General features: G+C 39.4%; 1 protein-coding gene across 5 annotated transcripts in view; it reads left to right on the top strand.

Annotated features, from left to right (window-relative positions):
* MAP3K4 (mitogen-activated protein kinase kinase kinase 4) overlaps positions 1-16,759 on the top strand; it is a 111,076-nt gene that overhangs the window by 77,223 nt on the left and 17,094 nt on the right. For 2 of the 5 annotated variants that reach the window (XM_061207236.1, XM_061207238.1), the window contains exons 7-16: positions 1,553-1,669; positions 3,134-3,233; positions 3,339-3,422; positions 5,233-5,499; positions 6,873-7,022; positions 9,015-9,176; positions 9,668-9,801; positions 10,340-10,418; positions 11,233-11,311; positions 14,842-14,938. In XM_061207236.1, coding sequence (XP_061063219.1) covers positions 1,553-1,669; positions 3,134-3,233; positions 3,339-3,422; positions 5,233-5,499; positions 6,873-7,022; positions 9,015-9,176; positions 9,668-9,801; positions 10,340-10,418; positions 11,233-11,311; positions 14,842-14,938 — 1,269 coding nt within the window. Of the gene's footprint in view, positions 1-1,552; positions 1,670-3,133; positions 3,234-3,338; positions 3,423-5,232; positions 5,500-6,872; positions 7,023-9,014; positions 9,177-9,667; positions 9,802-10,339; positions 10,419-11,232; positions 11,312-14,841; positions 14,939-15,750; positions 15,895-16,759 lie in introns of all 5 variants that reach the window. The other 3 variants (XM_061207235.1, XM_061207234.1, XM_061207237.1) reach the window with 3 other exon arrangements.

Genomic DNA, 16,759 nt, shown 5'->3' with positions numbered 1-16,759 from the left:
CGTAAACAATGGCCCATAAGACCTGGTACAGTCTGGCTTTTCATTCAATCTTTGTCCTCATCTCCTGGGTTCTCCTGTGCTTACTCTGCAGCCACAGGAGATTCCTTCCTGTTTTTCACAGGCTGGGCCTGCCCTGGCCTCAGGCTCTTTGCACTTGCTGGTCCCTCTACTTGGACTGCTCTTCACCAGTTATTTCCATGACTTATTTCCCCACTTCCTGTAGGTCTTTGGCCAAGTGTTACCTTCTGCATATTAAAAGTTGAAATTCCTACCTGCAAGTACACCTTAGCTTTCTTCCCTATTTTATTTCTCTCCATAGAACTTATCAGTATCAGAAATACTGTATATATATTTTTAAATTTTATTTATTTATTTTTCTCCATTCACTGGAGGGATTTTATCTGTTTTGTTCAGTACTGCTTACTCCATAACAGATACTGAATACTTGTTGAATAAATTGATCCTGAATATCCTTGTATACTACTGCTCTTAAAAGCACGTTTCCAATCAGGACATTTTCCCACTCGGTTATTTTTAAAGCCCACCCTCTTTGCCCACCAAAGGAAGATCACACAGTTCCATGACATCCAGGGCCTTCCACAGCACGGCCCGGTTACCTTCCTGGTCTTATCCCCCCCTCCTGTGCTCTTTCCAGGTTGACAGTTTCTTTTCACAAACATGCGTCTTGCTTATTAACACATCGTCATGCCCTTTGATCATATTTATTGTTCTTCCTGGACTTTCCTTCCCCCTCCTCCATTCTCTTCCTGTCAGAGCCACTCTTCCCACTGTTGTAGTTGCTACAGTTCTGCATTGCCCGCAAGGCCCATTGAACTCATACCTTCAGCTGGGTTTCATCTCGCTCCTCAGACAGCTCCCCTAGCAGTTACCTTCTGCCCCATCCGATGTTGGTTGTAGACTTACCTGCTCTGTTTTACTAGGTTATAAACTCCTTTTCATTATAGAAGTCAGTAAGCTGCTGTTGAATTTTTACTAAACTCATTTAGATTTATTTTATACGCTTGGGTTTGCATTTTAACCCTAGTATTTAGATTGTATACTTGATGAGAAGCATCAGCCGATTAGAGTAGTTCATGTTTATTGACTATGAAAGCTAATTGTGAGGGAAGTTTTTAAAAACAATTGCATTTAAGGAATTCACTTTATTTCTTACTCCAACATTTAGTTCGTTGAGCTTTTAAAAAATATTTTGTCGTAGATATATGTTTGAGGCCATTTTATACGATTTTGAACATTTGTTTAAGATGAAAATAACATGTGTGATAATTACATAGCTACTGTGAATGTAATTTAAGATTTTAAGGTTTATAATGAAAAACTGGTTGTGGAACAAAGGTACATACATTCCATAATAGAGATTTCTACTTTTTTCGCATTAATGATGATTTTATATTAAAAGAAAATTCTCACTGTCATTGATTTTTAAACTATTAAAATAATAGCTGAATCTTTGAGTTTCTCATTCAAGAATTAGAATGAGTGAGGACAGTTTTTCTTCTCTGGTTTACTTTTGTTGTTTTTGTTCCCTTAGTGACATTGCAGGAATGCTGCTGAAATCTACAGGAAGTTTTCTGGAATTTGGCTTACAGGAGAGCTGTGCAGAATTTTGGACCAGTGCTGATGATAGTAGTGCTTCAGATGAAATAAGGTTGAAGTTGCATTTTCTTTCCTCGCCCGTCTTTTATTTCATGTAGTTTTATTCTTGGTAATGAGCCTGAAATGAGCCTTGTTGAAACCAAATCATGTTAGACTTGAAGAATTTGGGTAGTAGACATAAAGGGATTTATTTCTTACTACTGTATTGTCTTTTTATATGATCTCTTAGTTATGGTTTTATGTCAGATTGTCTTTGAAGGTGATTTTTATTTAGCCTAATAAAAACAGTGTCCTTAGAGAAGATGTTGTTTAAGCTGACTAAAAATGAGTAGGGTAGAATTCGTTCACATGTTCTGGAATGTCTTTAATTAAATAATTGTTTCTGTCCTTTAAAGACTCTGTAGCAGTCCATGAATACATCTAATTGATATTTGGTACATTTTTATTGTTTTTATACTAAGCTTATCCCTGCCGTTGAACTTTAAGCTTGAGTACCTGAAACCATGGCTTGCGCATCTACTGCATTTCCTCCAATTCTGTGCAGATGGCATTGAGGATGAACCATGTTAAAGTGCTGTTTCTGTGGCATGTGTAATACTCATAGAGCTATTTAGTGGCCAATTATCAGCAACATCCTATGAGTCAACATTAGGAAGTACTCAGGCAGAACTAACTTCTCTAGAGATGTTTTCTCTCACTTTCCAAAATTTGATAAAAAACACACTTTTGGGTTTCAGAACACTGGGATGTCTTTATGCCAGGATTAAAGAAAGAAGTGACCACATAGGCTCTCACCTGGGAAAATACAATAGCTGAGAAATGGGGTGAATTAGTTTGTAGAAGGTCTTGCAGTTTTGAACGCTAACATGGAAGATTCAAAATACGAGAATTCAAGAATTAAGGTGGTGAACTAGAGAATGGCTCTGATAATGCTCTGGTTGTTTACTAGGGATGGATCTAGACGTGGGTTCATGTGCAGCGATTTGTGGGGCTTACTTGTTCCTGGCTCCAGAGAGGCCACGTGCCTTGTGCACATCCCTTCCCAAGTCATAGCTCAGTGATGTCCTGTTGGTGGATTGAAAACATCTGTGATGGGAGTATTCGCACCACGAAAATTGGCAAGCACCACACAAGACAATATTTTTGGGAGAGCAGGTTGTTAAACGTTTACTGGTTCACTACTATTATATATATATTCCTTTTTAGTTAGATTATGAGCTGGGAATCAAGAACTTATTTCAAACTCCAAGAATTATCGTAATGAAGCCTTTAGAAGATTGAGCATAGTCTTATTCGGAGGTTATTAAGTGTGCCTTACTTATTTAAAAAATACAAGTACTTTCTAGAAAGCTGTAGGGAGCAAGCTTCTGAATATTATGAATCCATTCCCAATAATTGCTTGCTTCTAAAATCTTCAGTCTTCATTAACGTGATTTGGAATTTGCTTCATCTGTATTGCTGTGTATTTCTTGGCATACCGTAATGTATTCTAACTGGATTTCAATCAACTTGGCAGGAGATCTGTTATAGAGATCAGTCGAGCACTGAAGGAGCTCTTTCACGAGGCTAGAGAAAGAGCCTCCAAAGCACTTGGATTTGCTAAAATGCTCAGAAAGGTGAGTTAACAATCCTGATTAATTACCATTTTTTTCTTATTTTTCTTTTATCTTATTTTTTAAAAAGCTAACCCTAAAGAAGTTTCTTTGTAACTGTGATGCTAGGACCTGGAAATAGCTGCAGAGTTCATACTTTCAGCCCCAGTTAGAGACCTTCTGGATGTCCTGAAATCAAAACAGTACGTTAAGGTATGTATTTAAGGTGGCATAATTATTTTACCTTTCTTACTTTACTCTAAAACAGGCAAACTTTTTCTTAAAGGTCTAGATAGTAAATATTTTAGGCTTTGCAGGCCATATGTGGACCCCAGTTTTAAGACTGTCCCATAATATCCCAATGCAACAATTAGAAAAACAAAGTTTTTCATACTTGACTTACTAACTTGTTTTAAGAATGCAGAAGAAAAACCCCAAACATTTACTCATACAATATAATTTATCAAATTAGTTACACATATATGTTTAAAATAATGTCTATAAAGTAATGTGTTGCTTTTAAGTAATTGTTTTTTCACCCTCACATTTCCTGAAACAATTCAAACTTTCTACATGAATCTTTGATGTCAGTGTCCTGGCCATCACTAGACCCACTTTTTTTTTTTCTTTTTCTTTTTTTTAATTTTTATTTATTTATTTATTTATTTATGGCTGTGTTGGGTCTTCGTTTCTGTGTGAGGGCTTTCTCTAGTTGCGGCGAGCAGGGGCCACTCTTCATCGCGGTGCGCGGGCCTCTCACTATCGTGGCCTCTCTTGTTGCGGAGCACAGGCTCCAGACGCGCAGGCTCAGCAATTGTGGCTCACGGGCCTAGTTGCTCCGCGGCATGTGGGATCTTCCCAGACCAGGGCTCGAACCCGTGTCCCCTGCATTGGCAGGCAGATTCTCAACCACCGCGCCACCAGGGAAGCCCTAGACCCACTTTTTGAGTCACCATCTTTGCTCCCATTCAAGCTGTTGGAGCTTAGTACTTTTAGAATCTGTGTATGATGTCACTGGAAGTTTTATCCCACATGTGTTTATGTGTGACTTGCACAACGTAATCACATATGTACCCCTTGTTAAAGTGATCTTTAAAAGGCTTTTTATGGTGCCCCTGTCAAGAATAATTAGTGGATCTGCATTAACATTTTTTGCCTTTCACTGAGTCAGGTGACTTTCTGTTTCAAAGACATCGTGCCGGCATACTCCCCTGGGATTCCGCTCCTGGTGCTGAAGAGCCTAGCCACCAGTGCCCACTGCAGCGCATTGCTCTGTGGGAGCAGCTTTGCATAAAAACTGCCCTGCAAAGTGGCATTCACTCAGGTTGTTTCAGGCTGACATTCTTCCCCCGATGAGTATTCTCTTTGTTGTTGAAAATAAAGAAACTGGAGGATGCCCTGTACGTGGAGAAACTCTACCAAGCCTCTCCCCCAATATAGTCACACTCTCCCTCCTCCAGTCACAGTGAACTGAGATACAGTCGGCTCTCCGTATCTGCGGGTTCTGCGGTCGCTGATTCAACTAACTGCAAATTGAAAATCGTTAGGGAAAAAACATTCCTGAAAGTTTCAAAAAGCAGAACTTGAATTTGCAACATGCTGGCAACTATTTACATAGCATTTACATTGTATTTACAACCTTTTACATAGCATTCACATTGTATTTGGTATTATAAGTAATCTAGAGATGATTTGAAGTATACGGGAGGTTGCGTATAGGTTACATGCAAATACTACGCCACTTTATATAAGGGACTTGAGCATCCACAGATTTTGGTATCCGAGGGGGTCTCGGAACCAGGCCTCTGTATTTTGGTATCCGAGGGGGTCTCGGAACCAGGCCTCTGTGGATGCCCAGGGTCGATGGGACTTGCCGTTCCCCTCATAGCTCTGATTAATGCCTTTCCCACATCTCCTTGGCCAAACCCACTTGTCTTTTTCGAGTTTTTTTTTTTTTTTTTTTTTTAATTTCTATAACATACTATGTTCTTTAATTCAAGATTTTGGATTGTTTCTTTTCCAGGTACAAATTCCTGGCTTAGAAAACTTGCAGGTGTTTGTTCCAGACACCCTTGCTGAGGAGAAGAGTATTATTTTGCAGTTACTCAATGCAGCCGCAGGAAAGGACTGCTCGAAAGACTCGTATGACCTACTAATTGACGCCTATCTGCTTCTAACCAAACATAGTGACCGCGCTCAGGACTCAGATGGCAGCTGGGCCACGTGGGAGGCACAGCCTGTCAAAATTGTGCCTCAGGTGGAGACTGTTGATACCTTGAGAAGCATGCAGGTCTGTCTCACTCCCAGTCCCTGCCCCACCGTTCCCCCGCTGCCTGGAAGCAGCATTGCTTACGTAAAATACTTTTAGGAAAAGGAACTGTTAGCAGCTCATGAATGATTGGTTTAAGCAGTCTCAAGTATCCACTTCCCCAAAATAGACCTTGATGTTTTGATAGATAGTTTTGTAGCATTATTGTACTAAAATATTCGGGCAAATTCTTTAAGTATGTTCAATTATACCAAAATATTTGAAATGTTTTCTTTATATCTTTCCTTACTCCAGCCATGTATGTAGTTAGATCCAACCACCCCTGATCTGAAAGGAGTTATCTACTCCTTTAATTTGTAGTTCCAGAAATCCCAGTTCTCCAAGTACTCTGATTTGCTGGCTACTTAAGTTTTCATTTTTGTAGTCAAGGTTGTCACCTGCCTACCTAACAGGGATCCCATGACAATCTGTGTAACTCAGTAATTAAAACTGTAAGAAGCCTCCTCATGCCTCTGTGTTCAGCTCTGGAACAGCGTTGGTGAGTGCACATGTGCACCTTGAACTCAGCCTGACCAGAGCTGGGCACCCCGGCCAGCTGTCCCCTCAGCTCTACGAATCTGCCTTTTCTCTTGTATTCCCTGTCTCAGTGACTGGTGCTCTGTCCACTCAGTTGTTTAAACCAGGATGTGACAGTTCATATAATTTCAGCCTCCCCGCCCCCCTTTCCACTTAGTCACTAGCCCCAGCACCGAAGCCTTTCTAGTAAATGAGCCTTTCTCTGCATCCCCAGAGCAGCTGCCATGGTCAGACCTTATCATCCCTTTCCTGGACTGTTGCAGGGCCCTCCTTGCTTCAACCCTCGCCTTCCCTCCCTCCAATTCTGTATTTGTTTGCTTGTTTTGGTACTTCCAGAATGATCCTTATAATTCGTACATCTCATCACAGGTCTACTCAAAATACTGCAATGACCATCACTTAAAGAATACAAATAATAAAGTCTTGATTTCTGTTTCATGCAAGGCCCCTCATCTCATCCCACTCTTATTCCTGCATTTTCTATCTCCACATGCTGGTTCAACACACACACACACACACACACAGACACACACTCTGCTCCAGGAGTAATGAATTTCTTGGAGTTCTAGCATACTTCAAAGACTTCATGCCCACATAATTCCATGGGACTCCTCCCCATTGCGCTGGAGAGCGGAACCGTCAGTGCCCACTGCAGTGTGCTGCCCCATGGGAGCAACTGTGCTTGACAACTACTTTCTGATCAGATGGTTGCTGGCCTGGTGGCCCTGAGGTTGGTGTTGTTTTGGGACTGGGGGTTGAACTAGAGTGGAAAACTAAGTGGGTCTGTGTTTAAGCCCTGTGCTTGCTTTTCCTCCCAGGTGGATAATCTTTTACTAGTTGTCATGGAGTCTGCCCATCTCATAATTCATAGAAAAGCTTTCCAGCAGTCCACTGAAGGACTCATGACTCTACGCCAGGAGCAGACATCCAGTCAGCCCGTCATCGCCAAAGCTTTGCAGCAGCTGAAGGTATTTCACCATCAGCTCTACCGTAGCTAATTTATTTACGTTTGGTGTAATGCTAGGGAAGAATCAGTTTGTTATAATTTAAGTCACTCCAGGGACTTGAACTCTTAAAATTGTCCTCCCCATTCTCCCTCTCTTCCCATTTTTCCCATGTCTAAATTAAAAATTTCCTTGATCTTTCTTGGAACTGTGTAACATTAGAATTGGAGAGGATAAAAATTTGAATCGTTACATGACTTCTTAATGGTCACGTGGTTAGTCAGTATTGGACTTTTAGGTCTCCTCATTCCTAATCCAAGTTTATTTCTCCTTTAGCAATTACCAGTATTTACTAGAGGCACCTTAAGTCAAAAATGTGTAATTTAAAAGAAGAGTTATTTATTCTTTCATTTAACAGATGATTCAGTCAAATTAATTGAGAAAGCTAGTTGCAGACAGGCAGAAAGGCCTTCAAGTTCATGACAAGGCAGAGCCTTGCCTTCTCTGCCATTATTTCCCGTTTTCACCTGCTTCCTATTTTGCACTCCATTTATCAGTCTTGGTCTCATGCACACTTTCCCGCAGCCCGTCAGTCTTCTCAGTCACATTAAGGCTTGACTTCTTGAAGAAGAAGGACTTCTTGAAATTACAAGTAGTTTTGATAAACGTTTGTTTCCCTTTTGTCAATCTGATTTGTCTTATATATCTATAAACATTCTTTCTTATAGATTGTCACCCCACTCAGATACCAGGGCAGGGGACTTTTGTTTTTTCTTTTAGTTTGAATTAATGAATTCTGGAGAGTACAAAATTATATAAGATATTGATTATTCTTGAGCTTAAGGAATTTGTAGCCTTAAGGATCTAAACTGTCACACTAAAGTACAGAGGAGGGAGAGATTAGATCCTCCTGGTAGCATCTGGGAATTGCTGCCATGGAGACATTTCAGCTTGGGAGTATTTCAAAAGATGCAAATTGGGAAGGGACCAATAAGAGAAACATTTGGGCATTGGTGTCTGTGGACCAGGGTTATGAGAACGCTCACTGAATATCAAGCAGTCTGATTTGGTTGGATCTTGGTGTATACAGTGGAAAGTAGTGAGAGATGAGGCTAGTAAAATCAGGTGGGCAAAAATCAGGCTGTTGAGAGATTTTGGATTTCATGTTCTAAGCCCCAGAGAATTGTCAAAGATTTTGGAAGAATGTTTTGGAATACTATGTAGAGGAACTACCTGATAGAGACATGTGTACATACGTGTGTGTTTAAGGGTGGGTGGAAAGGGAACCCAATTTGGAGCTGTTGTACTATTAATTAGGGAAGACAACAAAGCTTGAGCTAGGGCAGGGTTTCTCAACCCCCATACTGGTGACATTTTAGGTCAGTCCATAATTCTTAGTTTGGGGGAGCTGCCCTGTGTGTTGTAAGATGTCTGGCGGCATCCCTGGCCTCTGCACAGTAGATGCCAGTAGATTTCACAACACCCCCCCACCCCATGTTTGGACAACCAGAAATATCTCCAGACGTTGCCAGTATCCCCTGGGGTGGTAACACTGGCCCCGGTTGAGAACCCCTGAGCAGGGGGTTAAGAAGGGCAGTACGACTAATAACACTGTGGAGGTCATTTGGAAATCATAGTTCACTCTGTGGAATTGAAACCGTACTTACACTTGAGCACCCACCGAGGGGAGAAAACAACTGGTGGTTGATAGGCAGAAATATCGAAGCTGTAAGCCTCTATTCAAAGACCACCTTGTAATTAGGCATTATATTTTAAATGGACTGTTTTCCTCTTGTATTTCATAAGTTTTTAAGAAAACCTAATACAAATAAAAATGAAAATACTAAATTTTTTTCTATTTTTGGTCATTCCTTTTGAATAACCAAAATAAATGTGACTGGAATATATTACAATGGTCAATGTCTGTGTGATGATGAAAGAAATCTTCCTCTAAAATACAATAAGTATTGTGTGATTTGTTTCACTTTGGATTAATTATGGTTTGGGATTCTTTAGAATGATGCATTAGAGCTTTGCAACAGAATAAGTGATGCCATTGACCGAGTGGACCACATGTTCACTTCAGAATTTGACGCTGAAGTTGATGAATCTGAATCTGCTACGTTGCAGCAGTATTACCGAGAAGCCATGATTCAAGGGTACAATTTTGGGTTCGAGGTAGGTACAAAACAAGAGGAAAAACACAGTACAATTTTGCAGTTGCTTTGTAACTTACTTACAGAAAGCATTAGGAATCTTGTACAGCAAATCTCATGATCTCATTGTTGTAATCACAGCTTGGTCAAGAATGGCATCTTACATCCCTGTTGAATATCAGAAATGCTGGGTTACTTTTAAACTGTCAGATATTTACCCAGTTTTTATTTTTTGTTAACAGCTATCCACTTACATTTAAAAACCTTCTTTAAGAGATGTTTAATATCATAAAAGCATATTCTTAATTTCAACTTATGAGGAAGACATTTGTGAAATTGCATTTTAAGACATTATTTTCTCTATAACTCTTCGCACTCTTTTTAGAATATGTGAAGTTCATTGGCTTTTGCTTTTCGTTTTTAGAAAAATGACATTTAAACAGCATTATAGTGTTTAGGTATTTGTGTAATCGTTTTCTTCTTAATTTTGATATACGTGAAATCTTCTTACAGTATCATAAAGAAGTCGTTCGTTTGATGTCTGGCGAGTTTAGACAGAAGATAGGAGACAAGTATATAAGCTTTGCCCGGAAATGGATGAATTATGTCCTGACTAAATGTGAGAGTGGTAGAGGGACAAGACCCAGGTAATGACCACGTAGGATGGCTCCTTCATGAGCCATGTGGGGTTGCTGATACTTCATTCTTATATTTTATGTGGGATTTCTGAGCAGATGACACAAAAAGCATTTTGAACTCTTTGGTGACCAGTTTTTTTCTTCCTTTTTTAAAAACGAACCTATTTACGTAGAAACCGCCATAACTCTTGGAAAACTTTTTCTTTTGTAATTGTTCCAAAATGAATTATCTTTAAGCAGTTCACGTTCTCCCTGGACAGGTCTTCCTGATTGCTAATCTTCTTTTCTCCCTCATGAAATTTATGCCCGTTATTTAGTGTAAATGGAAAAGAAATTGGTAACCTGTTCCTTTACTAAAAAGCTATTTGTCTTTCTCAAAACATGCTGTAAACTTACTCAACACGAGGCAGATGATAGAGACACAAATTTTGTGTTTTGTCCTCGATGGTAATTTTCCAATCAGATTACTTTTCAGTATTGTATAGACTAAAACGGCTATGGCATCTGCTTGATTGTTTTGTGACTCTTGAACTTTTCCTCGTGACAGGTGGGCAACTCAAGGTTTTGACTTTCTGCAAGCCATTGAACCTGGTTTCATTTCAGCTTTACCAGAAGATGACTTCCTGGTATGGGATATTCTAAAGTGTTTTTCCTTAAAAAACCCAAATAAGTTGATCACTCTCTATTTCTGATTGTGTATCTTTTTATTAATTTAAAAGCGGTTCTTAAATATTTTCACATAATTGTAATGATAAAGCCGAGAGGGTAAAGCACTAATAGCAGAGTAGGACATTCAGTGCTCTTTTTATAACAATATTGTTCAGCTGACCAAGTCAGTGTACAGTTGTTTGTGCAGCCTGGCACTTACAAAATACGCGTCAGTTTTGTATTTTATAAAGTGCTGCTGCTTTTTAGCAGCTTAATGAAGAACAAGGAATAGCTGTTTCACTTCGGTGTTAGTCGCCGCGCGGCATGCGGGATCTTAGTTCCCCAACCAGGAGTTGAACCCACGTCCGCTGCAGTGGAAGCACGGAGTTTTAACCACCGGACCACCAGGGAAGTCCAGTGTGCATCAGTATAGAGCATAATGGCAAATGTTAAATATTATCACCAGTATCCAGATAAATTCCATCAGATCAGAAAGATGTTGTTCAAATGTGAATTCATTCATTTTAGCCTCCAAATAGTAGAGGTGATTACAGAAGTCCTTTGTTTGTGTACATCATTGCATTATGGGGAGCTGATAAAAAGTGGAATTGTATATTATCTTAAATTATGTACGATTTATGTTTATACCTATTTTCTTTTAAACTAACTTTGAAAATATTTACTTAAGGATAGCCTGTTTCTTTTAAATATACCGAAAGCCTAATTTGTGCGACTTATATAATTGAGTGTACATTTTTTCTCTTTTCCTTTTCCATTTCCTTTGGTTTCTAGAGTTTACAAGCCCTGATGAATGAATGCATTGGCCATGTAATAGGAAAGCCGCACAGTCCTATTACAGGTTTGTACCTTGGTAAGAAAACAGTTAGAGCGTCTCTCCTAGAACCTACTGGTTTGGGTGAGCACATTGTCTCATCATTGCAGTTATTTAAAATGCTATAGAGGTTCTTTAAGAATATTCAGGAAAATGACAATGAAAGTTACAGGAATGAGGTGTATACATAGAGAACTCCACAGTAGTCTTTCTGAATTTAACAGGAAGATGACAATGCGAGCACAAGGTGGTCTGTGCTTGCCCACAGTATTAAAATACAGGTTTTTTTCTTTTTACACCAACACTCTCATTCTGTTCTCCCCCCTAAATTCTTTTCCTCTGGGGAGGAGAGACTTGGAGAAATAGCTGTCTGGTAAGAAGCAAGGCCTTTTTTGCTGCAGGTGGGTGAGTATAATCGTTCTGCCCTTCCTTCCTCACCTTTTGAAGGAGAATGAGTTTGTTTTCTGCACAGCTTTCCCAAGTACCCATTCCTCACTAATGTAGAAAATTCCTAATTGGTCCCCCCACCCCCCATTCCTATTTGGTGTTACTTAAAAAAAGAAAAAAGTTTAGTTCTGCTATAATATACTTAAATTACAGTTTTCAGTTTCAGTTGATATGTAGCTTTACAGTGTATGTTGAAACTTTAAAACAAAATATGTATCAGAAAACAGCTGTCTTACCCTATTCTTGAGATAGTAAACCAAAGCAAAACTATATTTATATGTAATAAACAACCAAAAATGAAAACTTAGAAATTTTAAACATTTCATTTACACAAAAGAAAATAATTCAGAAATGGTAAATTTATTGAGCAGCAGCTGTATCTTAAAGGGTGACTTGCTAGCTACTCAAAGTTTAGTAGACCAGGTCTTAATGCTTGATTTCTTTATCTTTAAAATTCACCCAGTTTATACCCCTTTTTCTCCCAAGGCTGCTATGAAATGAAAGTTATCATTTATAAAACTATTTGAACATTTTATATAAAACGTGCTATATTCTCATCAATCTTTTGATTAAGCGTATTATCATAAATACTTTGTTTCTGATTTCCCAAAATATTTCTCTAAGAATACCTGATAAATAATTCAGTAAAAATTACTTCTTTAAAGTATTTTATTACATAAGGAATCATTTTCATTGTAGAAAAAAATTACAATATAGAAAATGTATGTAGTAAACATACATGTAGAAAAATATTACAAAGGGAAAAAAACCTCATACCCGCATAGTTCACAGGTAGTCACTGCTAGCATGTGAGCCGCTGACTCTGCCTCGCCCCACACTGCGGGTGGGACAGTCGGTTCGCAGCACTCTCTGTGGACACGAGTTGGCCTTCGTCCTCTCAGCCACTGGGATGGTGGAAACTGCCCTGGACGGAGAGCCAGATTGCCTGGCAGTTGAGTGACCTGGGGCTGCTCCTTGAACATCTTGGAGCCTCCCCGACTAATGTTTAAAATCAGATGCTAATGAGAGTTCAATAATGTAATGACATTTTGTAAATTGTAGCGCTCTGCACGTGGCAGGAGTCATCATGTGGTTTTGTGCTCTTTCCTTACGAGAGGAATTAATGAAAGTGAGAGTACATTGCTGTTGTTGCTGCTTACTGTTTTCTCTCCCTCTGGTCTACCCTCGTAAGGATGGGTAGATAGACGCTCTGTCATTGTAAGCAGACGGTGACAGTCTGGTATAGAACCTTCTATATTTTCTGTATACTCATATAATTACACAGATGCATTCTACCACACCCTTCTTTATGCCCATATAATCACGCAAGCACAGATGTCATTGTTTTTTTCCCTGCCATTTACTGTATAAAAATTGGATCACACTGGATATTAATCTCTGACAATTGTAGAAATTCCCTCCATGTCAACAAGTATAGATCCAATTCATTCTCTTTAGTGGCTACATTGTGTCCATTGTGGATATTCTACAATTCTTTCCACCATTTCCTTATTTGTTTGGTTAGTTTTGCCATGAAAAACATCTCAATGATAAATGTTCACCACTAGTGAAATTTGAGCATCTATTTTATGTTTATTGGCCATTTGGATTTTCTTTTCAATGAAGTAGCACAGTTTTGTAACAGTTAGATATACATACTCTTAAAAGAAATGTTCTGTTTCATGAATGAAGAATGTTAAACTTGTGTGTGTGTGTTTTAACAGAATGTCTTTATTTTTATACCTTCATGGGAAATTTTGTAGTAATTTCTGACTCAGTAGTTCTCAGTACATTTGCTGAATTAAAGACATCAGCATTCTCACCAAATAATTTTTGTTTTTTCTTTTTGCCTTTGAATTTGCCTGTTGAATTATTTCCATTTAGGGTTGTGATAGTTGAGATAATGAGCCAGAGATACAAATTGCCTGGATTTCTTCATAACAATTACTTGATTTTTGTTTTGCAAGTTTTCCCTTCAGATCTCTCCGTTTTGGGTACTCTTCTCTCTCCTGTGTAGTGTTATTAAAAGTAAACAAAAACCATGAAGAAGGAAGTATTTTCATTTAGGATAAACATATTTAGAATAAAACATATGTAGACTAAAATTATTAACATGTGAAGAGAAAATATAACATTTTTTAAAAAACTAGGGAGGGTTAAAAATCAGAGGAAAACATGTTAGGGAGAAATAGACAAAATATATCATATTCATGACTAGTTACATTTAGTCATTGGGGAATTAGAATTGTCAGCATTTTTGTAATTGCTAGGTAAGGTCTCTTTTTAAATTTTTTTTTTTTTTCTGGTTTGTTTTTATTTTTTTTTATTTATTTATGGCTGTGTTGGGTCTTCGTTTCTGTGTGAGGGCTTTCTCTAGTTGCAGCAAGCGGGGGCCACTCTTCATCGTGGTGCACGGGCCTCTCACTATCGCGGCCCCTCTTGTTGCGGAGCGCAGGCTCAGCAGTTGTGGCTCACGGGCCTAGTTGCTCCACGGCATGTGGGATCTTCCCAGACCAGGGCTCGAACCCGTGTCCCCTGCATTGGCAGGCAGATTCTCAACCACTGCGCCACCAGGGAAGCCCTCTTTTTAAATTTTGGTTAAAATTGTATGTAGTTTTTAAACTTTGTTTTAAATCTTATCCATATTTACCTTCTACCAGAATATTTAAAAGAAGAAGAGAAGAAAACATGTTCTGAAAAGAATAATCCATTTAAACCAGTGTCCATTCCTTCTGATTTGGTTTAAAGGAATTAAATAAAACTCCCAGTACTCACGAAAATGACAGTGACCTCTCCCCAACTCAGGACCTATTGAAGTATCACCCCTGACCAGAATCTTTTTAAAAGTTCAGACAACATAAAGAACTCCTTTTTAGTGGAGAAATGCCACCTAAACCACATTTTTATCTGTCTCTAAAACGTGTAATATAATTTTATTAACTTTCAAAAAGTGACATTTTCCCAGCATTTGTGTATGTAGTACGATTTTCTTACTTATATAAATGGTTTTATTTTGATCACCAGCAAAAGCAAGCCACCTCCCATTTCCACTGAATTGCCTGGTTTGACAGTTTTCTGCTGACCCCTTAACAAGTTGCGTTTGTCGCTCTTTTCACTGGCAGCCATTCATCGGAACAGCCCCCGTCCTGTGAAGGTACCACGATGCCATAGCGACCCTCCTAACCCGCATCTGATTATCCCAACTCCAGAGGGATTCAGGTATTTGGTGCTTGTCTAGTTGTTTGCTTCATGGATTCTTGTCTGATGTACGTGCTGACACTCCAAGAGCTGCTGATGCTTGCGCTGATACCAAATACTGTTTTCTGTGTTCTTGTTTATACATTTTATAAAGCTCTTATTTTCGTTATCTTGAAGACATACCACAGTGCCTTAGTTACAGAAGAAGACTTGCAAGTTTAAAACAGACTTGTACCTTTCAAGATAACTTAGTTTCTCAGCTTATTTATAACCTCAAGCTACTAAATGCTTTCCAGCTTTGGAATAATTCTTTCTTTTCCTTTCTTTGAAAAATAACTTTAGGAAAACAAATTTGAGTGTGCATAGCATGGTAAACATTTGAAAAACAGAACTAAATGTCATTTTAAAAGTGGAGAAAAAACTGGAGTGATCCTTCCAATCTTGACTTTTATGTGTGTACGTAACTACGAAGCAGCTTAAATTCTAAAGTGAGTTCGGACACTCTAGTACATTCAAAATACTTACTTTGAATGTGGTGGCATTTCTGCATCTTGAAGTAGTGAGTATCTTTTCTCCCCTGTATAATCAGTTTTTAAAAGTTTATTTTTTTACATTACTTGCTAGGAAAGGACCACAGTTATTGTTAAAAATAATTAGTTCGAAATTAGTTATTTTTCTTTTTCATACCTAGACCAGAATCTCAAAGAACAGTTTGCATTTTATATTTGAAAATTATTTTTGGCTTCCTCACCCGACTTTATTTTTAATGGAAACCACGTGAGAGCCCATCCCCTGTCTCACCTGTGTTCCTGAAGCTCTTCTTCTCCTCCCAGCACCCGGAGCGTGCCTGCGGACACGCGGAGCCTCAGCAGCCCCGCCGCTGCCACTGTCACTGCCACCGCCGCCAGCGGTCGCCCTGGCCCCTCCGGCAGCGACTCTGCGCCGCCCAAACCCATCAGCAGTGCCCATGAGACCAGGTAGTCTCCCGACCAGCGTCACGTCTCCTCCCCCCGCCCCCGGGTGCACGGCCGCCGCGACCTCAGCTTTGGGGATGTGTCCCGGGACACGTGGGGCCTGCTTCCCCGCGGTGTGTGACGCTCAGGGGCCCTCCGTGGGGGGTCGTGGTCCCAAGGCTCCAGCACAAGTCGGTAATCTGCCTGACGTTTACATTTCTTTGGCACAAATGTTAACCAAAATGACTGGAGTCTCTGTTCATAATAACTATGAAAAGAGTGTCAGAGGAAAGAACCCGGTCCACTGATAGGAGAGTTTTGGCAAATAGTGCCTTTCCTGAGGAGTTTCTGAGGAGTCACTCAAATTTGACTTCTAGGTAATACCATTAGGTGGTGATTTGTTTTTCTAAGAGGATTACTTTTCTCACTCGGTTTCCTAATTTATACAGTTGTTGATTAGAAGTAGTTTATAGTAGTGGAAAAATGAGTTCATGTGGTTTGTGTCTCATATGGAGACTAGATCATTACTGGAGAGAGCTGTCAGATGTTTGGCAGGCTCCAGAAAAAGTCTCTTGCATGAAGTCTTTTGTAGAAGTACTGAGGCTGTGGCAGTTTTTCCCATTCTAGCTGGTTTTTTTTGGGGGGGGGGAGTGGGCAGGGAGGGTAGAGGATTTCATCAAGGTCTCGTATGCTTAATGGAGAAAGGACATTTGGTGGTTCTGAATTCCCCCCTTGTGCCTGGTAGAATGGACACCGTCACTATTCTCATCTTCCCATAAGGATGATGATAGAGTCGAACAAAATTGACCAAAAAAGATGAAATTTTGAAAGAACTCAGTGCTCTGTATCCTGCTCCTAAGAAAAAATATTAGTATGTTGGCAGAAACAT

The sequence above is a fragment of the Eubalaena glacialis genome, chromosome 12 (genome assembly GCF_028564815.1).
Source record: "Eubalaena glacialis isolate mEubGla1 chromosome 12, mEubGla1.1.hap2.+ XY, whole genome shotgun sequence".
NCBI lineage: Eukaryota > Metazoa > Chordata > Mammalia > Artiodactyla > Balaenidae > Eubalaena > Eubalaena glacialis.
This window is presented reverse-complemented; position numbering and strand designations above follow the sequence as displayed.